A 23,930-nucleotide genomic window follows, 5' to 3' on the forward strand; every position below is an offset into this window, starting at 1 on the left:
AATTTTATTAAAAAATATTTTATTAATTTAAAAATTAACATTATACGAGAGTATCGATGCATAGGCATCCTCATAATTAACTCATTGAATACGTATTTATAAGATTGCGTCTATATTTGTATATATTACAAACACCTACATCCATATAATACTTATATATATATATATATATATATATATTAGTTTACTAAATGGCTTTTAATTTATATAAGTGACTTTATTCGTACATATATTCAATTCATGGCAAATAAAAGAAAATTTAAATCTATTATTTAAAATATAATCGTGCTCCAACGATCGGCATTTTTCTACAAAATAAGAATAATCATAAACTATAATATCCAGATATGGTCAAACACTCAATTTTTTCATTCGATCGCCATTATGCACATTTTATACATTATGAAGCTCGATTATGTACGAATTTATAATGATATATCGAAATGTCGTCGAATTTTCTCATTCTAATTATATTTCTTTTTTCTTTTCTTTTTTTTAGCGAGCACAAAACTTTGTCTGTCCTAGAAAAACCAGTCTAACCTACTTTGATCTCAAAGGCATATCATATCGCTACAATGATTGTCAAAGGCATTAATGTATTTCAATAAAACACGCGGTATTATGTTCCCTTGCGAGTAAGTTCATTCACCTAATCAAATAGCTTAACACGTGCTGATAGCAGGGGTCACCTCAAAAGTCATATTCTATTCTTACGAAAGCTATTGAATTTTTATCAATCAAAGTGATGAGCCAATATTTAGTTCAATATAACAATGTATAATACAACGAAAGTTTGCCATCTTAAGTATAATTACAGCTAGTGGAATAAAGCAAGGGATGTGGATGTATCCTATGCTTTCCGCCAACAAGTGCTTGTTATCCTTGCAACTGATGGGAAAAGCCAGGTAAAGACGGTAAGTAAAATTACCTTAGACGGAGGCATGGAGTGTGCCGGTAGGCGGCCCTGCTGAGTACGAAGTCGTCCCGGGTGTCCCGGTGGTCGGCTGAAGGCTCAGTTGCAGCTGGTGTTGTTGAGCCTTCGCCCTTAGACAGGCGATGCTCTCGTTCCTCAGCTGCTCCGTGTCCTGGACGATGCCTTTTTTTTCCACAATGGACAAACGCGAGAAGTATTAGATGATTATGTGCATAGGTTGGCATTCTTCGTCATGATTTTCAAATGAATTTCAACTTAACATTGGCATTCAGCGTTTATTTAATTTAATTTGCGTCGTTAGTTGGAAAAATTAAGTCATTGTTTAAGAAATATAGAAAGAAAAGACTTATATTCAATTTGTAAAAACTTTAGAAAAAAATTAAGAAAGATTGTCAAAATTAGCCTTTGGCATTGGAAAGATTAAAAATATAATGAGCGACAATTGACATTATGAATGAGTGTGAGTGTTATTATTGGGTGATTAATTGAATGGCAAAATATTTAGCATTTAGAGCCTTCCAATTAGGTTTATGACCATTTAACTTAAAAATACGGATATACATTTTACACTAAAACTAAAATGTTTTCAAAGTTTTATATAGCAAATTGTTCGAGAGTTGGTGAAAAAAAAAAAAAAAAAAAAAAAAAAAAAAACCGAAAAAAAGGGCGGAAAAAAAGAAGGAGCCGGACTTACCCGAGGACGAGGAAGGACCCATGCCGTCCTGACTTTCCTGGCCGCTCTCGGAGCTCGTCGGCCCACCCGGGTGATGATTGTGGTGGGACGGACTGCTCCCACTACCCCCGTGATCGTTGCCGCTATCCTCGCCCCCGGACTTAAGGTGCTCCGCGGCCTCGATGGATTTCCGGTGCATCCCTAGGGGGCCACAGTCAATCAGATCGCGTCGGTTATTTTCGTTATCTTGGTTAAAGCCGCTTGTCTTAGAGGATTGCGCTGATAGAGACGGACAGAAAACAAAAACGCTTTTGCCAAACTGCATCCTTATTGTCTACGGATATTTAGCGGCACTTTAATTCTTAAAACTGACTCTTTTCGCGATGAGCTTATTGTACCGTGATTTACCTTACGAATGCATGCTCACTTTCTTTATTAGCCAATGCTTGCTTCTTTCGCTTTCGAGCGAAAGTCCATTCCGAAATTCAATTACAATATTTTGATGTTTTCTTTGGATGTTTTGTTTGGATTTTTGAAGATTCAATGGTAAATCGTTTTATCTTATTATCGAAATCCTCAAAGACTTTTAGATTTTCGCGATAACCGTTATATATATAGATATATATTCGAGTCAAAGCTATTTAGGCTCTGAAAGAATATTGCTTTTTGCTTCAAATCAGTGCAATACCTCACAATTTTTACATATTTTTAAAAAATTTGAGACATATTTGTAATTAATAATTTTTTAAAAATACCGATAAAACATTTTTAAAATAAATAATTAAGCTTTATATTATACTTGTGATCTTGCAAGAACTTTAAATATATGAAATAAAAATAAAACGGTTTGTCAAACAATCCAAAAAGAACAATACAAATTATAAAGAAAAGTTTGCAAAAAATAAAACGAAATAAAATGCGATAAAGAGCACAGTTTACATCGCACAGAGAAAAGTGAATAATTAATTACCGAGAAGCCAGGGCGCAACGGACTCGTTTTCCTTGGCACTTTTTAGTATGGTTTCGGGCAGCGGCAGCGAATGTCTCACCATTGCTCCATAGAGGCCGTATTCCGCCATTATGGTACTCCTTCCCCAACATTTTTCAGTCTTACGCCATTTTGCTCTTCGATTTTGGAACCAAACCTGCAACAATATCGTTCGTTCGCTAACTTGAATTCGGCCCAAATAATAATCCACACTTGCAACAAATCGTATTTACCGTTCCGATTATTAAGATCTTTATCAGTTCGTTAATTTTAGTTTTAGTTGGAAAGTATATTTCTTTCAATCAAGCAAATACTTTAGGCCTTGCAAAATTAATTAATTAATTTACATGACATAGCATTATTAAACTACGATATTGTAAAACGAATTATTATTCATTTAAACATGTGTAATACACATATAATAATATCGCAATATATATATATATACGCTTTATATCATGTCTATTATTGTCGAATAAAGTTAAATTAAAAGAATACTTTTGTAATTGAAAGCTTTATGTATCTTTTAAAATAGGATGGTAAAATCTTCTGGACCTCGCTTACATAATCTTAATGTAATCGTATGCTCTAACAGAGTTGCGATAGGCGATCATTAAAGTGATGTGATAGAAAAAAAAAAAAAGGGAGAAACGAGAAAATAGCGAGTAGAATGTTGGTAACAGAAACGGCTCTACCCCCAATTAGAGCGCAGGCGCTCACTTATCGCGCATGTGGAGGAGCGTAAATGGATAGATCCTCGCACGGCTCATGCTGACGGTTAAGTAGTTCGAGGGTTCGTTATCCTATTTTCCTTTCCTGTACATGCGAATGCGCGCCGCTAAGAATGCCGTCGAAAATAGTCCTTAATGAACCTTCCCCGATTCTCGGGGAGGACCACCTAACGTGCCGTAGTCGCGTGCCGCCCGCTTAGGTCACGTACCAATATCAATTTTAACGATCGCCCGCATATCCTGGAATATCAAAGAAATAATGATATCCTTTCTCGAGGTAATGCGTGGCTTATGTTATCGGTATGAAGAAGCGTCACTCGATGCCTTACTGTGGGACGAGAAAATAAGAGGCTCCGCTCGCCCTTTAGCCGTTAAAATGGATGTTACCGACGTAACCGAGTCACGCTCCATTGTCGCTTTAGCCCTGGCGAAGTTGAGAAGTTTGATGAATCGCGGAATTTGAACGAGTTTTACTTATGTTCGCTTATGGAGCGACCAATGTATGATCGAACTGATCTTTCGATATGCAAATTTATGTTTCGAGATAATAGAGGGGTAATTGGACATTAAGAGGCAGTTGGGCATGACGTACGCTCTATTGAGTGAAGTAGGCTCAGGTAGGTATTGAAAAGATGTAACGGCTATTTTCGGTGTTAATCCTAGATTTAAAAGAGTATGAAGAAAATTGTAAAATTCTTGTTATTGAGAATACGTAATAGTAGATGATCGAACGGAGATATTTTAAATCGACAATTCTAAGAGTCGACATTTGTTATTAAAATCTATCAGCGCGTATGTTTAAATATCTAAGGACACAAATGCTATGGTGAAGTTGAATATTCAGATATCGAGAAATATGAGTGTGGCTTTAAGAGATAAAAAAATATTGTGTGTGTGTGTGTGTGTGTGTGTGTGTGTGTGTGTGTGTGTGGATGTAAGATACAAAGGAAAGACAAGAATGTTATAAAAATTAATTTTGACATTCTGTAATCAAAATTTTTTTAAATGTAGAAAATTTTATTATTTTCGGCGACTTGTAGCTACAAAAATAATGCGAAAAATAATTCTTCGTTTCGCGAAGTTGATAAAAATAAAAAAAATGTACGAGTTAAATTTATTTGATATATCAGAATTATTTTACCGCGAATATAAAAATTATGTAGCTTCTATTAGAGTAATTATTCAATTAATCAATTATTCAATTTAATCAATTATTCAATTAATTCAATTATTCAATCAATTCAATTGCAATATTTTTTAAAATTATTTTTGAATTTTTGCGTATAAAAATAGAGTTGCGTGTGGAATATATCGTGAAAATATTTGATTTTTACACTTTATTAAACAGAGTATTGTAATGAAAAATAAAAAAAATCGTCAAGCAGATACGAATATTGCAGGACTACATGCGATGACTACTTTCTTACGTAAATGATAAAACGAATATGCTGAATGTAAGAGAGGGCAGTCGATAATTATAATCACTGTGGAATAAATCAACATGGATGTGTGTCAGCCCGGGGCACGTCATTGCCACTTAACGATATATTTATCTCTCGCTCTTTTTAACGCTATGTTGTAAATAAAGTGCAACGCACATACGTGTCTATGGGTTATTTAATTGTCGAAATCCGGGCACATCGCGCAACGGCACACCCACGCATTTGTGCCCAGTTGCGCCCTAAAAGAGAGCGGAGGAAAGCGCGAGCTGGCGCTGATGGGTGGTGATGGTGGCGGCGGCGGTGACGTTGGCGGCTGTGATAGGAGGTTGGTGGGGGGAGAGGAAGCATGAAGGGGCACGAGTCGGGGACAGGGCGTGTACCAATTTGTAGCAACAATGCTAAAGTCACCGGCAGAATTGAAATGTAATTCGAATGAATGCGCGAGAAGGAGGCGACCCCGCGTTGCCCTGTCAATTTGTGTTGCCAGCCCGGCATTATCGTTCGCTTAGATTTTAACGAGCCCCGAGCGAGACGGCATCTCTAGCTTTTCTTTTTTCTTTTTTCTCGCCCCCTCCAATGCCGCATTATATACGCGAGCTTTCGCTTCATCGATGCAATAATTGATTAGCGCGACTATCGGAAGTGCGTGGGCGGAAACTTTGAATTCCTTTACCGCGGATGTAGCTGATGTAGTTGATCTAGCTGATCTAGCCGATCGAGCTGATCTATATGTCTAGTATTGCGTGCGTGCTTGCGCTGCTTATATCGATTTTACATTCGATTTTACAAACTTATGATGTTGTGAATTAACTTTGTTCAATTAATGCCCGTTGCACGTAAAACTATTAATAGAACGATCGTTAAAATACCTGTGCAGATGAATTTGTGATGTCCTTATTATTAAAAGGGTTGGGTATTAAATTGTGTTTTGGTGCGTGTGCTGCTGTCAATGTTTTCGTTTCATTTGAATCACCAAGCCCCATAGATAAAGATACGAACATTTTAGTTTAGTCGCTCGAGAATACTTCGGCTTAATTCGCGGACTTTCCCCTTCACACACGGGCGCGATTACAAAACAGAAAAGAAACGAAAGCATACGGCTGCAAAGTCGGGAGAGAAAGCTTAAAATGACAGTACATTCTCGGTCGCTTACAAAAGCATGGGGCGTGCGAAATTTCTGACGCGCGAAGCTTACGGGAAAAAGTTGAAACCGATAAGTTCGCCACAAAAGGTCCGCGTGCATACGAAAAGTTTTAATTGCCGCCTGGATAAATTCTTTCGTAAATTCCGGTTTAAAGGTAAAAAGCGACGGAAAACAAGGGAGAAAAAAAAGCGAGAGAGCGGGAGCGCTCGAGGTGTTAAAAGTTGAATTATAAAGATCGTCAGGTTTCCAAGGTGATACTACGAGGTCGCCCAGGAAGTCATGCCTCCGGTTGATCCACTATCACACATCCCTAGAGACTCTGCAACCTACTATTCATTATTATTCATCCCGGTTGCGAGGAGACAATTTGTGTTGATAGGGGCTCACTACCATACTCATTGAAATTACACCCACGCGGCTCTCAGAAAGCAGCTCAGCTTCCTTTCGGATTTTTAAAGGATAAAAGCATTTAATTCTTTATGTAGTGGAAAATTGGTTAACTGCGACAATTTTCACACTTGCTGCCTTGCAACACCTATTTTACTATTATTTTTGCATTAGGAAATATTACAAAGGCCAGCGCTACAACATGAATTGTTCAATTTACTGAGAACAATTAATAAAGTCTATAGATTAAAGTAATTTTCATGGTATTTACGTAGTATTTTGATTATTACTTGGTGCACTATAGAGTTGAGTTTACAAGTATTAAATCTAATATCACTAGCACTTTTTTGTTTGTTTTTTTTTTTGTTTTTGTTTTTGTTTTTGTTTTTTGTTTTGAACAATTGAAAGCTTACACGTAAAATTGCTTTTAAATTTCCTTTTAATATCGATTAAACTTCCTCGATTAAATGCAATATTTTAATTACAACCTATAGAGCTTATATTTTTTGACAGTTTTAAAAGGGTTTTTCTAAAATTCATAGTATTTATGGTAAAATTCATCGTAAAAAATGGTTTTCCCGACGATGATTAAAATCTAAATTTAAATTCATAGCAGGAGCATAGTTTCGAAACCTATACGGCAAATTAAAATTTATATTCATAATTGTATATTGAAGTAATACGAAAAAGCAATCAGATGCTGACAACTATTTCAAACTTTTAATCATTTAATATTGTATTGGAGTCACTTTTAAAATTGCTCTTGTCATAAAATATGGCGTGTATATATTTCTTTGAAAAATGTAATCACCTAACGTACATTTAAATGAAGCTCGGAGGTAGAGGAGAACCTTTTTATTGCGAACTTCGGTCTCGGATAAAAAAAAAAAAAAAAAAAAAAAAAAAAAAAAAAAATTGCATCTAGTTATTTTTGCTACGATTTTTACAGAGTTTATCTCCTCTCGTACTTTTTGTTACGTTGAGTTTTCGGAGAGGAAGAGAGAGAGAGAGAGAGAGAGAGAGAGAGAGAGAGAAGAAAAAAAGAAGAAAGAAAAAAAGAAATAAATAGATGAGAAGAGAGAAAGAAAACACTCCGCCCGTACATTCCCAGGCTCTGTTGTACAATAAATAATATTCAATTTTTTTCCAAAGTATCGTCAAGTTGTTTGTTACGTCCTCCTCTATTCTTCTTATTCTCTCTCCTATCCATATGATCATATTCATATAATCTAAACACTAAACTGATTGGATGCGTTGCCATTGAACGAAGTTAATTATTCGAATTGATCTTTCCATCCCAATGTATGTCTTATAGATGAATTGGAACGAAGAAGAGTAATTTAATAAGCAAAGCTACCTCGAAGGCAAAGCTCGAGCAATTACTCCTCCTAGTATTTATGTGCAAGCGAGGCCAGACGATGTGGCTCGAGCACGTAGAATGTACATATCGGTTTTTCCTCACGGCCCACTACACGCCATATCGCTTTTCCTCCTCCTCCACCTCGTTTCAAACCGACTCCGCACTTCGCATCATTGGCATACCCGGTATAATGTGTTAGCTGGCCATGCGCAGAACTCTCGTGCTCGTCGTATCATCGATCAGGGCGAAGACCGACTATTAGATGAAAACAAGAGAGCGCAGGGACCGGGGACACTACTACGGTTATCCATCCGATTGTGGAGCGACTACTGGCAGGGGTAGATTTAGAAAGAGGCGTTTCAAATGCTAACCCGGAGAAAATGAAGGGCTACGAGGGAAAATAAAACTCGGAGGAAGGAGCTGCAATGGGATGAGAGCCAGCCACAGCGAGTCGCCCTCGATGCGAACGGAGCGAGAGAGAGAGAGACAGACAGAGAGAGAGAGAGAGAGAGAGAGAGAGTGTGTGTGTGTGTGTGTGTGTGGGAGAGAGAGAGAGAGAGAGAGAGAGATGGCTGTGATGAGCTGTGGGGGTGAGGAGGGAGAGAGCACAAGTAGAATAGGGAGAAAAGAGTGATCGAAGTGAGATGGAGAGGGAGCGATCGAATGTAAGAGAGCGGATGTGAGATAGAGGGATGTCAATGCTATACTCCACTCAAAGCGGGAGTTGGGAAAATGCAGAGATTCATCAAATCTAAATTACCAATACATCGATACGTGATACTCGAATGATTCTTATAATATCGCGGGGCTCTTGATTCACGATCGAAATGGGGTCCTTACGAGAAAATAACATTACTTGATGGCTTCTTTAAAAACGAAAAATATATAATAATACCACAATCTTAGTTACGAAGACGAAGTAATAATATACGTCATATATTAGTTTGCACCTTGGGGAAGTGTTTATTAGGCGCATCTAACGACATTTTATACATCTGACCTCGTTTTCTGCTTATTACAAACGATAATAATAATTTACCACCTAATACTGATGGCAAAATAGGCTAGGAAAGTAAATACTTATAATTTACTCAATTATTTCAAATTTACTTTAAGCTCCAAACGAAAATTATGATATTACACAGCATCTTACTTCTTTAAAGTAAAACTCAAATGTCACAGAATTCGCATTAACTACTATCGGCAACCTCTTTGACCCAATGATTTAATGACATGAACATAAATTAGAAAAACAAAGATGTAAGAAAGAGCCTACGACGGTAATAATAAATGTGAGCCTTGGCAGTGGAAACTTCATGGCAGGCACCTTCGTAACACCGGTTATTCGCCAAGCGAAAACCACAAGACGTTTAACAAAAGAAAAAGAGAAGAGAAAGAGGCTAAAAGAGGTTCGATCGCCTATTCGTGTTAGATATACCTCACACATACCTCCGGATACACGTCAAGACAGCCACCTGCTCGATTGGCATTGGGGGGACGATACTCGACTACATATCACCTCAATATGTATTGATAGTGACTCGCTCGCTTCCTCCACCCCCATCCCTTATCATCTCCCTCTCCCACGTCCACTCCCATCAACCCCTCGATCCCACCCTTCGCAAACGCTCTTTAACCCTCTTTCTCTCGCTTACTTAAGAGACGGGGCGTTCGGTGTCAGAACGAGCACTCTCAAAAAGACCTCTTCCTCATCTTTCTCCTCTTCCCATTCTCACCTCCTCCTCGAACTCCCTTTTTTTACATACATCACATTCCAAGGATCTTGCATTTAAAGTACGCAGAGTAGCGCGAGGTTAAAAAAGAGAAATTGGAAGGGTTCGAGTGGAAATCCATCGATGGCATGCATATTATGTTTATCTAGGGTTGTTCCCTGAATATATACTTTCTTTCCTGTGGGGTGTCTTCCTTGTATTGATGCGCATGCGCGTAAGCAGCGAACGAGGCTGATAATTATCGGAGATTGCATTAACGGGACGACTTCAATTTGACTTTGGCTGATAATGAGACTGTGTAGTTTTATCTCTTTCGCTCTTTCTTCATTTGTTTCATTCGTATTTTATACTCGCATTATATTATTTGCTTTTTTTTTCGTTAATTTTTTTTCTTTTTTCTTTTTTTAAATTGGTTTTACATCGGAAAATCTTGAAAAACTACATAAAAATCTTAATGATAATTATCATTGCTAAAATTATCATACAAAATTCTTGAAGGTGTCTCATGTTTATATTCACGAGGTTGCGGCATATATAAATAATACTATATTAAATTATTAAACGTTTCGTATCAGAATATTTAAAAATTTCGCTTAAATACTTTAATATAATTAAAAATTCAAAGTTGATATTAAAATAATTTGCATATCTTTCTATATATATATATATATATATATATATATACGTATATATGTGTGTGACTTAGTTTGTATTTATTTTACTATTTAAATGTTTGAAAATATTACAAGAAATAACACACGCGCAAGCGTATATATATATATATATATATATATATATATATAGGTATTTCTAACGATGTTAATGCAGAATTTAATTATTTTTAATTTAATTTTTTTATATCGATTGAAACTTTGCATGAAATAATTAATTAATATCTTATAAATACTAGATATATTGAGTTTAACCCAGTTAAATTATTTTATAATAATAAAAATATTGATTACAACAACATTAATCCATTTATATCCATAGTTTCTTTATTAATAAAACTTAAGCGCACTTAAATGTAACTTTTTAATTAATAAGTCTATTATCTAGTTTAAATTATGTTAAAAATACGGATGTAATTAAAAAAAAAAATTAAAATTAAAATAAAATAAAGCCTATGCCTAATTTGTTATATATTCAATTTGATTAAAAATATATGTTTATACTATATGTTTATGCTATATATTTATAAAATGTATATAATCTATATTAAGATTTATGCATGCAATGTTCAGTGAAGATGAATAATAGGAGCGATTAAATTTTAAATTACTTTGATGTATAAAAGAATAAAATAGAAAGACAAATGTCAAACATTATATATAAATTTTGTCGCTTTAATAAATAAACTCAGAAAAAGTTTGAAAATATATGTAAAATGACGATAATGTAATGTCTACTCCTCTTCAAAAAATATTTTGTTTTATTAAATTGCACTTTAATTTTTGTATTTGAATATACCATTAAAATTGTTTAAATTGAGACAAAAACCTCTTTAAATTAACAGTTAGAATAATTTTCAAGAGTGACGGAATAATAAAACGATCATCGATTTTGAATCATCATGATAGGATATAAGAAGCATTGAATAAGATGATACGGTAATGGTTGAAAGTATTAATCTTCCTTGTAACTTTGTTTGAAGTTGCCACGAATTATTCTACTCTCTTGCATAAATTGCCTAATTACTGACCGAGACTCTGGCCCAATAACAAGAACGGTAATTGCTTCTGATCCATGCAACGAGAGTTGATTATATTCCCACACGATGGCCTCGAGCTCTCGTTGTTCTCTCTTTCACTCTTTATCTTGCTTAAAGCTGATTAATCTACAAATAAGTAAGCCGAGCGTGTACTTGCAGGACGATGTGGCTGCATGACGAGATCACGCTTGACTTATTTGCCGAATAAGTGTTGCTCCGTCGCCACCGTTATACATACAAACAACTACATTGTATCTATAGATCTATACTGTATTTTATTAGTAGATCAAAACTTCCCTGGAGCTTCCATAATTAGCTTACTGCCCTCCGATTGTCGCGTCTTTTCGCAATGCTTTACATTTATAATATACTACCCGAGCGCGATTTTTTTTTCTTGGTACTGAGATGATTTGGGTATATTTACAAATCAATTATGGCATATTTGAAATATTGGGCATGGAAATAGATAATAGTTGTGTGTCTAAGTAAAATTTTGAAGAATCTTCTATATATAGATATTTCGATTGGTTTGTAATATCAAATATTTTCATAAACAATACGAATTTTAGCTTGTTTTATAAATACAAAGCTATTGAAATTAAAGATAAATATTTTTTTATTTCGATAAATATCATCATCTTGTACTGCATTATATATTATATTAATGGGCAAATGAAAGTTAACGATACGCCTATTAAATAGACAATAGTTTCTTATAATCCTTCAATTATAAACCAAATAATTAATTCATAACTTTGTATGTGCCTATCATTATAAATTAAAATTAATTGCAAAATATTTGTATATTAAAAATATGTTTATTAATTATTATGCTATAATATTATTATAATGTATTATAGTTTTATTAAAAATACTTTATTAAATGTCATTCGATCGATATTTGGCTTATAGTTATATGTGGATTAATAATTGCTTTCGATCCATACAAAAGGACCGGAATTAATTAAATAAATACGAATCGATCATTATAATGTTGAATTATAAAATGCTCCTATAGCAAAACGTATGCGTTATTATTAGTTTAATTATATTTACATCAGATTTTACAACGCAACTCGGTATTTGTCATGCGGTTATTATTATGTGCTTGGGTCTGTAATATTTAAAAATAATCACCTCGTCAAAAGAAATATCGCAAGCATGACTAATTCCGAATAAACAGTGATTTTTTTCGTTCAAACGCCGAAACGCATTATTATTACGTGAAACAACTTGTATTTGAGAATCGCGAAGGTCATTCATTAAATTATCCCATAAATTCACCGGCTGCGAAGCATAATTAATGCTCAGCTCAATAATATATCACGCTCGTTCGCCAACCCATGATTATATCAGTCATAAAATCCTTGCTTTTGGCCAGCTTCGTCATCAATCTCCAATTAAAAGACCAAAAAAAAAAAAAAAAAGAAAAAGAAAAAAAAGGTTGGAGGAAAAAATGGAATATCCGATTGCCGGGCGTGCGCGACGCGAGACGAGCGCCGGTACGTGTAATTGCAATTGTATATCTTATTATGCAATGGATGTGGGTGAACGGGTGCAAGACCCAATCATAAATAGGCGAATTTCGCCTAGCCGCGGGCAGACTTTCATCGAGGGACGAGGATAAAGAGGGGAAGTCCCGCTGCGGCACGCGTCGGCACATCATTACGATGGGACACTTGGCTATGGCCAGTGGAGGAAGGGCCGCTAATAGCCTCAGCCTGCGAGAGATGATCATGGCCCTGCTTACTCGTGGAAAACAATGGAATTCAAGGGTCGGAGGTTATCGGAGTCTGCTCCAGCTCCGTCCATCATCTGATTACGAAGAATGTTCCGTTCTTATAAACCTTCGCGTAACTGCCAATGGTCCATCTTCGCGCCTGTTTTCCAAATCCATGGACAAAGCTCATCGTTCTAATGCATTGCTTCAACCGCATAAGCGCTTCTACCTAGCCGTAAATTGATCATATTTGTTGTTAGAAATTATTATTTAAGAGAAATAGATCTTACGTATCACTATTGCCTTTATTAAGTTTAGCTGCTAACAATTTAAATCTTCGACCGCGCGGTGGTGGTGGTGGTGGTGGTGGGGGGGGGGGTTGTTTAAAAAGAATGAAAATATTTTAGTAGGCTCGTTTATTACAACAAAATTTTATTTATAAGCTGATTTTCCGTATTCAATTTCTCGCACGATCGATTGATTTTTGCATGAAAATAACCAAGAATAAAAAATTGAAAGATACAGACTGCTAATTTTGATTTTCCAAGAATAATTCGTTTCAATTGTGACCTAGTACTTCTTCGTCGTTTTCTACGTTTCAGCTTTTATTGTCATTAATTTAATTGTAAATAAATATTTTGAAATATTTATATTATATTATGTAAATTTTATTTTTATAAACCCAAGGGATTGCATATGATACTGATACTATAACTTTCATTTCACTATTATTTGAAGTGAAAAAAATAATAAATATCACAACCATCATTGAATGATATATGTGAGGCTTGGTAAATATTTTCATTGATAGTGGATAAAAATGTTCTTCCATTTTTTATTAAATATATTAAACGCAAGTTGTCGGTTGGAGGATGAAAATTAACATACGCGTAGATAGATTTATTTAATCATCGGAAGATTAAGAATGACGGCAGGGGATTTTCGCGTACGGTCACACCGTCACCATCGCCGCTGCCGCCGCTGCCGCCGCCGCCGCCGCCGTCGCCACAACCACCACCACCACCACCACCACCACCACCACCACAGCCACCATCACCATCACCGTCGGTGTCCAAGCAGCGATTTTCAGACTGAGAAAGTCCTCGCTACCACGACGTTTTCCCCACGGCAAACAAAGCGATGAATTCCGCTTGAGCGGCTTTTACCCCCGAAAAATTGACCGATAATGTGCATCGAAGAGACGTACATCCCTGAGCTAACGGGTGGCAGATAAATAAGGCCACCCTCGCTCCGACTCGTCGCACAGCCATGAGAGAAACATGTTTATTTGATTATTATAAGCGGTTTTGTACTTACTCGTATGATTTATCCTGCTTATTACAATTCACCGTTTAATTTTTATTTATACTGATCTTCAAAGGAGGGGAAACGGTTAAAGCTTACATGTGTAAAGTACCCTATCTTTAAGTTAAATATACAATGTCACGTCATGGATATATACTTATTATTTATTATAATATGAGTTAAAAATAATGTGCCGTCACTTTAATACGACAATGAGTTGATCATACATAAGAATTTTTCATTAAAATTAGAACTATATTTAAGTAAATTGAGTATCAAGTATTACAAATATATATCTCTCTTTTTTTTTTGTTTATGTCATGGAAATTCATATGACAAAATTTTTAACCAAACAATCAGATTGATATGAATTAAATCTAATCATTTGAATGAATTATTAGATTAGATCGAATAGGAGGATATACAATCAACGTAGTTAATGCTGCAAATAATGTAAAACAATTCTTCTTTTTTTTTTTTTTTTTTCTCAGTATCTCACTAATACAGACATTAAGATGAATTCACATCCCGAAAGGAGAGAAATGAAGAAGAGTTCGATTCGCTTAAACGTAAATGTACTGAAGCGTATGACGAATATCTCGCAATTTGGGCGTTCCACGATTGTCAGCAAGACTGCTTATAAATTCTAATAAACCATTTCGCCTCTTGACGCACGCACCAATCATTCCATAACAAGAAAAATAATAACTCCGTGATAAATGCGCTCACGCGTGTATGCGTGCGATGTCGTGTGATACGTGCGAGAGAAAGTATAATGGAGGGGGTCCTTTTCGTGAGACAAGAGTTGGAATTGTGACTCTGCCAGGAGCAGATATAAATCTCGTCTAACCGAATTAAGGAGAATCATGGACCGAAGTTCAACCACGCCCTTGCGCGTCGGGAAACAATGTAAATGAAAATACGAGTTCGATGGTGTACCGATGCCCAAGGACTCCATATATCATTTTGTCCGTTTAGAAGAGCATTTAATTTTACGCTGCACTTGTTCATAATGACGATTCATTTTACTTTCTTCACAATGTGTGGTAAAAAAATGAAATCAATGTTTTCATTTCTATAATTTTATTCGTTTAACGAATACGATGCTGGCGTAGCACTCTCAACGCACGTATAAACAAGTAATAGAGAAGAAGAAGAAGAAGAAAAATTTATCACTTGTAAAGTATGCTATTTGTCGTTATGGTTATTTTTTCAATAAAACATTGACAATTTTCATTAACGTTGAAGTAAGTAAAACACAATATTTTAAAGAAAATATAAACGTAGTCTTTAATATCATATTTAATTTTGTAATTTAATTTTGTTACGTAATAAAATACTTTTAAAAGATATTGCATTTCAAAATCAGTTTTAAACCAGAGAATATTCTTCAATTTCATAATTGATACACACATATACGTGTAGTGTTAATTATTTCATGTAATAAAATAAAACAAAATCATATAATGAAGTAAAAACAAAATTTTATATTTAAAGTTATCAGATATGAATTTCAATACTCTTTTCAAAATTGACAATTGTTTATTAATCAATAATCATTTCGTATTATAATAATAATAATAATAATCATCTCGCTAAAAGTATTCTTTTCAATGCTTTTACCTATTCATTATAATATTGTGAATTATATTTTAAGTAAATTTAATTACTTAATGCTTAACTAATATATTAAATAAAACTTATTGAATTCAAACAAGTCTTTTTCAATTTTTTTTTTTTTTTTTTTTTTTTTTTTTTTTTTTTTTTTTTTTTTTTTTTTTTTTTTTTTTAATAATCTATATAATATAATTCACATAATTGTTATAATTTACAATAAATGGCAGAAATTGTCATTTTATTTTGAGAACATATTGGATAAGGTTATAACATTTTCGTTTATCAAAATAATAGAATATTTAGATTTATATTTTTTCATACATAATAAATATATTGATTCTCGATTCTTGATTAGAAAATTAATCTCCTTTTCTTTATTGTTTACATTGTTTATTCATTTAAAATTATGTTTCTGTTTATTGTTTTAACTGATTTTTACGAATGAAAAAACGTTATATCACATCGATTATGAATTATTATTCATTAAATTAGAAAATAATTATTACAAGTGGTAAATAAAAAATGTGCAGATTTTGATGATTTTCTGCTTGAGGAAGAAAAATATATATATATATATATATATATATTAGCCGCTATTGTTAATATATTGTAGTGCTAATATATTAGCGATATTGCTTAACTCTTATGAGATCGCTGTTATAATCGTATTTGAATATAGTTTGCGAAGAAGGAGACGAAACGCCGACGAATAAAGTGAAATTTGATTGAACAATTGCCCCATTAATTCTCTAACGCTCAAAGAAATTTTTCACATTCAAGCCCTGACTTAGCATACAATTAAATTCCTAGCTTAACAATCTTCGTTCACTTTTCGCCAGCTTTATAACAATATAATCACATAAGGATACTTTATTCATTTTTTGCTGATGAGTATAAAGGGAAAGGACGGTCTCCTTGATAGAGCGTGATAAAGATGAATGCATCGTCGGCGTAACGAAGGCTATTAAAAGGAATTCCATCGCAAATCAATCGAACGAAAAGCCACTTTATACGAGTGTCCCCAATAATCCGGGCAAAAGCGACCTGCAGCACCGACAGCTTAACAGTCAAATGCCGGCTGTTAATATAAATAATTGATGCGTCCGAACGACGAAATCGTCCCTCGAAGGGAGTGAAGGTCTTTATGTGTGCCGGCATCTCTCTTTCTATTAAAAGAATACGCACCCGGGCGATAGACAGCCAAAGCCTGTCAAAATCATGCAGCTATTCTGTATATAAATGCATAAGCACTTAATTGCGACTAATAAGTTCATCAATGACGTATACTTTTCTTCTTCTTTTTCTTTTCTTTCTTTCTTTTTTTTTTTTTTTTTCTTTCATCGGGCGAGGGCTTCTCGTCGTTTCAGCATTTACGAATGTTAGCATGGAAAGTGCATTGGCGTAAAATTCGTCGAAGTTCATCGTCGAACGAAGCCTCGAGCTTCCTTACCTTCATCCGATTATTACAAGCCCAAGAAAGTTTTTGTTCCTTAATAATCCTACAAATTTAATTAGGATTTTGCTTCTTACGCGACTATAGATTTCAATACGATCGTCTACGGGTCGATTCCCCCCCCCCCCCCACCCCCCCCCCCCCCCAACCATCCCCTCAACAATACGATTTTATGAAATCTCTATGAAATGTGGTATTATTTTTAAATTAGCTGAGCTTCATCGTGAGATTAACAATTGCGATAACAAAAATAAATAAAATCCTTTTACAGAAAGTGGAAATAATTGAAAATTTTATTTAAATTTGATTGAACAGAACTATTCATTAAATTTGATTATTCACTTGAGTTTTATAACGCCTGGTAGACATTAAAATTAGGTATTGTTATATTAAATTCTAAATTACTTACGTATCACTTTAGCATAAAATTACAAGTCTTATTATCACAATTACCACAATGACTAAAGACATAATCTTATAGCTTACTGTCAAATCCTATTGGTTTAGATGTTCTATCAGATTATTGGGAGTTACAGTCTACGATAATATAACGGAAATTGCATTTTCGTTTGGTAGTGGCGTAGTATGTAACAGCCAGATATGTAAATTATAATCTGTCGCTAATTACATAATCGAGTAATGCGAGCTCTTTGGGAAACTTGAAGCTGTAGAATGGATTAAGACTTTTTCGCGCGTTTCTTGAAAAATCGTTCCACTCCATAGACGGGAGTCATTCATTATTAAGGGACATTGATGAGGTAACGAGAGAGAAAAAAAAAGAAAACTTTTGCTCGCCAATCGATAAATACAATGGATAAACGGGGCTCGCATAAAGATTCTCTCTGGCAGATAAAGTCGAATGTAAGTTCCAGCTTTCACAATGACTGTGTTGAATAATTTTCGTTATAAACCCCACTTGACGCGCGACTGTGCGCGCGCAGAGGCGCAAGCAACTGGGGGAAATCGAATGCTCGGCGGGCGTCATTTAATCGCTAAGCCATAGAAAATTCATGAGAGAAAGTCGGACGCACACACCACCCCCGTCGCTTTTCTCGAAGGGATGGAAGGAGAGAGTCCTGGCGACTTCTCCGGCAGTGAATCACACTCTGAGCGTGGAGCGATTGTGCCAAGTAGATAATTTCATTTTAATTCGATTCCGGACTAAGAGCGTTAAGCGATACGAGGGCTGCTTTTTTCGCGGGCTTTTCATTTTCACTTATTTCCGAGGCAACTCTTCACGAATATTTTCTGAGGACGCTTATGTGGTTGAAGGCGAACCACGGTGACGTTAAAAGCACGCTATTTCAAATTATCTCAGGCAAAAGTACAAAATTTCTTTTGCACTTTTCATTCTCGGTGCTCTCTATTCACGATAATACTCTCTCGTGCATTAACAACGTCATTACAAAAACCATAAATCGTACTTAAATAATTATTTTGTTTGTCGAATTAAAACCAATATTAAATTATATTCCATTGTTCGAAGAATTTCACTTTATTTATCCACGCGAGGTTGAAAGTATTGTAATTAAAAAATCAACGAAATAATAATAAAAAAAAAAAACAACGAAAAAAAGTTAAAAATTTTATTAAAGCATAAATTTTCGTCAAAATTCATTCATATAGGATTGATATCATTTCTTGGCTTAAAGATAATTATAATATTTTGAAATTATCAATGCACATACAAGAGCACGTGCACCCGTAGAACCGAAAAAAATTTAATTTTTTGTAAAATTGTCAAAATTCAACAATATGGTTATTTAGTGAAACAATAAATCGGTTGTGTCTGTATAGTTACAAATAAGGGGCAATGTTTCACATAAAGTTTGTCAAAAAATAAAAAAAAAACTACAAAAAAAATAAATTTAAACAAATAACGTTGCTCAAAATAAATATTTGAAAGAAATAAAAACAAAATGTGGAATAGAAGAATGTAAATAATCGAGTATCTATTGATTCTAACGGGAAGTCAGCCGGGCATTCGCTTTTATGTCTCACTAAACACGCACGATCTCTCGTTCCCATCCATCCAACATCCACCCAACCAAACCCCCGTACAAACACACACACACACACACACACACACACATCATTCCTCTTTTTAGCTGGATAGTGAAGATAAATTGCACTTTAAATCAACCTTGAGGATACTTGGATATCTTGTCGGCAGCTTGTCCAGAATATGCTTTATGTATCGTTTTTTATTTATCAATCATTCAGCATACATATTTTCGTCGAAATTCGAAAATGCGATACTTAAGTCTCGCTCACTTTTACAAAATGAATCTAGTGGGAGATGTCCACGGAATACAAAGCTTTCTCCACAAGATGCTTCGATTGGACAAGAAATAAAGGCTGTAAATAGCGTTAGCAATTAGTCCTAGAAATTGAGACTGTGATGTAGCTACATCAACTGTACTCTACCAAAAATTATTGAAAAATTTATTCTTCAATATTAATGTTTTGTATTCTCATTGGAATGACACTTTAAGCGCCTTCGATTTCATGAAATTTCAATTATTAAATGGTATTGCATGTATTTGTATGTATCTTGAGTGACTGAAAAATTGTAGTACAATAATAATGTAAGCCAATATATTGATAATATTCATAGCTATTTAATAAATTAATTTTATTTGTTATAATTTTCTAATCTTTGCTCTAATCTTAAATCTGCTTTGCATTAGAAATTGATTACAAATTGGTAAATACAACTCAAAAGAATATAGATACTCTGGGCAGATTGTATTTATTTGTTACTTATTTATTTATTTATTCATGCTTTTTTACCTGTATACAGTATAGCTATTGTATTTACAATTATAGAAAAATAATAATGTTAATAATGTTTTATCTCGGGATGAGCAATTATGAGTGAATTTTTTTAGTATATCAATTTGTGTTGAACGGGCTTTACTGTCCGTGTCAATGCGAAAATTGCTTAATACATACAAATATATTGACATATCAGACATTTATGAAAAGATGAGGCGAGTTATTTTTCCCGAGCTTTGCAAGCCATCATTCCTATGATAAATAAAATTTATTTTCATGTTAACATGCACATTAGCAAAGAGAACGAACTCGCGCCGCCGAAACTCGGTAAAAGCTGAGCAAGTAGTATAGTGCATAGAGACATCTCATGTCCTTCTTTAATCGCTTTGGAAGCAGATGACTAGAAAGAGAGAGAGAGAGAGAGAGAGAGAGAGAGAGAGAGAGAGAGATCTAGTGGACGCTGCAGAGATAGAGTACTCGCCGAGTGTTTAATGTAATGCACCGTCTTTGTTGCGCTTTATTTCGCGCATACGCAAATTCATCGTTGCCTACAAACGAGCACAGCTAGGCATCGTGTGCGTGAGTTTGTGTGTGCATACACAACCATAGGAAATCGCTCGAGCTGCGCACCGCGTCGAGGGCATTGGCAAAAGACAAAATCAATATTCTCTCTCAGCAGCCGAATTTTCAGCGGCACTGCGCGCACCGACTCCGGCAATCACACCCGTCTTACATAATCGCCCGGATGTCTCATGCCTTCGAGTCTTTTTACTCGTCTCCAGGATATATATATATATATATAAGTCGCTGGTGGACGCGTCGGCGGCCCATTCGCTCTTTCATCTGGATAATGCGCATCCTGAGAGAAGCGTTATTATTTATCATCGCTGTTGATACGAGGACTGAAGTCTAGGAGATTATTTAACGAAAAATTAATGAAATAATAAATTATAAAAATTATGCATTTATTTATCAAATACTTTACTTAAATGTACGACAAATTTATTGAAATCCGTAATGTTCAAGTCTAATTTTCGAACGATATTTATGCGATAGATGTAAATTATTTGGCTTGTATGATGAAATTAAATATGAAATTTCTATGCGTGAAATGAAAATTTCTTTATTAAGATTTAATAAATAGTTTTACTAAGTCCGAAAAAATCATTATCGTAAGAATTGAAGTATCAATTATATCCGTATATAAAAAGAAACTTTGTGAATCATTAAAAAATTATTAAAAAAATTAGTTTTTTTAAAACCTTTTATTGGCTTTTTCGCATAATAGAAAAGAAATGAATATTCACATCTTTTCAAATTTTCTAGATGATTATGTCATGAAATAACTGATAATAAAATTTTAAATAGTCACTTGAAATGTGATATAGAAGGAATATTAGGATTATTAACGGATATGTAATTACGTCACCAATTGTGAAAATTGAACGCGTTACTGTAATAAATGAACATGAAAAATTTCATTAATTATGATCTTGGCTTATAATTTCTTTTACACTTTCATTCGATTATTATAATATAAAAAATATTTTAAAGGTTAATGGGCAGGATATAATAGGTAGGAGAAAAATTGTGCGCAATATTTTAAATCACCCGATTATAAAAGTGACAGTTTTTATTATTATATTGACTAAAAAAAATTATACTATTTCAATTAGACAAAGGGATTAATTTTTCTATTATTTATATAATCCTAAATAGCCATTATATTAGTTAGGATTTTAGATTTTAAGGTTAGTAATTTAAGAAACACAGAAGTCAGTGTCAGTGAGGATCCGGTTGTATAATGAAAGAATATAAAGACGCAAGTGTCTTTTTAATCATTTATGGCCAAATAAAATACCTGAAAAATTGGATAACACGTGAAGGGAAGCAACATGACTAATGTAGTAGAAATAATAGTAGCTTATGATAATCAAAGTAATCATTTTCAATTGAGCTGTACTTTTAAGACTTTTAGATCGATTTTCAAGACAATTTTAATGTCGTGTAATTTTGTTACTAAACTCGAAATATGACATTGCCGTTCCTATTAATTTATTCATTTATCATTATTATTATTATACGTAAAATTTCATATTTTTAGGCTACTCGTGTATACTACCGAATGAAAAGTATAAAAAGAAAAAAATGTCTTGATTCATTCGCTAAATTGATAGACCTATGTCCTAGACTGAATTACAATTACTTCCAAAGCTTATCTGCTTTTTAGTTGCATTCAATTTAACGTTATTAAATATAAAAATTTAAATATGTGTGCCTAGACATTGTACTTAGAATTTGCCTGATGTTCCAAGAATAGACAAGTGATGAGAAATAATGAGCATTTCCATTAATTCAAATTTATTTTCCGTGAACACAGTCATTTCACTGATTCTGTAAAATCTCATCGAGGTAATTATGAAAAAATAATTCGTATATAATATCAATCCGTATCTCTAGAAAAGATCGTATGAAAATTATGGTAAAAAAAAGTTGTGCTAATGATTTTAAGTATAAAATAAAATGTCCTATGCAACCTGTGTCCTATGTCCTGAGCAGTGGTTTTTCTTTTTTCTTTTTTTTTTTTTTTTTGTCTTTTTCAATCGTTAAATAATTTTACTAATCATTTAAAATGATGTTAATCGCTTAAAAAGCATTATTATTTAATATAAGATATTTATGATTTTGCACATTTAGCATAATTCGATGTGAAATCATCTCTTTCACGATAGATAATAACAGCCTAGGCTGAGAATATAAACGATATTGAAATTTATTATCTTCTCGTTATAAGGATGAGAAAGCAAATAAAAAACAGCGGAAGAATGTCCGTGGTATTTTTGAGCTGGCATTTCTTATAATGAAAAGGGTCGAGAGCGCGCGGATCCAAAATAATTCTTGGGCAATTGTTGCGAGTGAAAATATTTATTCTGTTGTCCGTGCACAGGCTAATTTGGGGACTCGAGGTGTATTTACTTAAAGCTGGGGCCCGGCTGGTTAGCGCGCGACAGCCATTCCCAGCCCACTTTCCCCGTAGACGCGACGACTTGGATGCCACCTTTCCTGTCGGGAAACTGCCCCGTCACCCTGACAACTCTATGCCACGCTGTAATTGGAAATCCAAAATTCCAGGCGTCATCTCTTTAATAGTTATAAAAACAACGTCGATTCCAGTTAGCGAGTATACGGTGTATTAAAAAGGATTACACGTGTAACTCACGATTGTTCACTATACCTGCACACTAGAGTACCTTGTCTCCAAGCAAACTCTCGCTCCTTCGTTATTGGAATACAGGAACAAGGGAGTCGTCAGTGTTTAAATATAACAAGCCACTTTTCGACAATCAGTTGTCGTACTTTTATTCTTCATAGAAATTCCAAAGAATAATATACAAATTTTTAATCATAAATTCCTTAATTAATTTTGTTCGATTAATATGGAAATGCTCAGGTTTAGAATTACGTTGAGGACTACATTTTCAATAATATAATTACTATTAGTGAAAAATATTAATTGCATTGCTGTAATATTCGCATAATCGATTGTACCAATACAACATTCACATAAATTTCATGTATTTCTAATATTTAATTCAAGACTGTATGGAATGGCGACATATTATTCTACGATATTTACTCCCATGCTTCTTGTTTATTTATTTGCGATTAAAGCCAACGATTCGAGATTATACGAATATGAAAAATTTATTTGAGTTAATAATGACAAATGATTTGACAGCAATAAGTTCTTTAAATTATGGGATAAGAAGAAACGTAAGAGATTATAGAAAAGTTTGTGCACAATTAGACATGTGATCGAGATATAGGGACCAGGAGATTTTGAAATCCTCCTAGAATTGCCATAGAATTGTCCAAGTAAAACATGAGTCCGTTGAAAATTCATGTAGAATTAACAGAAATGAATTTCTCTCTCTCTCTCTCTCTCTCTCTCTC

General features: G+C 34.1%; 1 protein-coding gene across 1 annotated transcript in view; it reads right to left on the reverse strand.

Annotated features, from left to right (window-relative positions):
- Nucleotides 1-929: 929 nt before the first annotated feature.
- Nucleotides 930-23,930, reverse strand: part of LOC105359808 (visual system homeobox 2) — a 90,769-nt gene continuing 67,768 nt past the window's right edge. The window contains exons 6-8 of the mRNA XM_011496511.1: nt 2,578-2,752; nt 1,629-1,808; nt 930-1,096 (exon numbers count right to left, since the gene is read on the reverse strand). Coding sequence (XP_011494813.1) covers nt 930-1,096; nt 1,629-1,808; nt 2,578-2,752 — 522 coding nt within the window. The remainder of the gene's footprint in view (nt 1,097-1,628; nt 1,809-2,577; nt 2,753-23,930) is intronic.

Source organism: Ceratosolen solmsi, unplaced genomic scaffold (genome assembly GCF_000503995.2).
Source record: "Ceratosolen solmsi marchali unplaced genomic scaffold, CerSol_1.0 scaffold29, whole genome shotgun sequence".
Taxonomy (NCBI): Eukaryota; Metazoa; Arthropoda; class Insecta; order Hymenoptera; family Agaonidae; genus Ceratosolen; species Ceratosolen solmsi.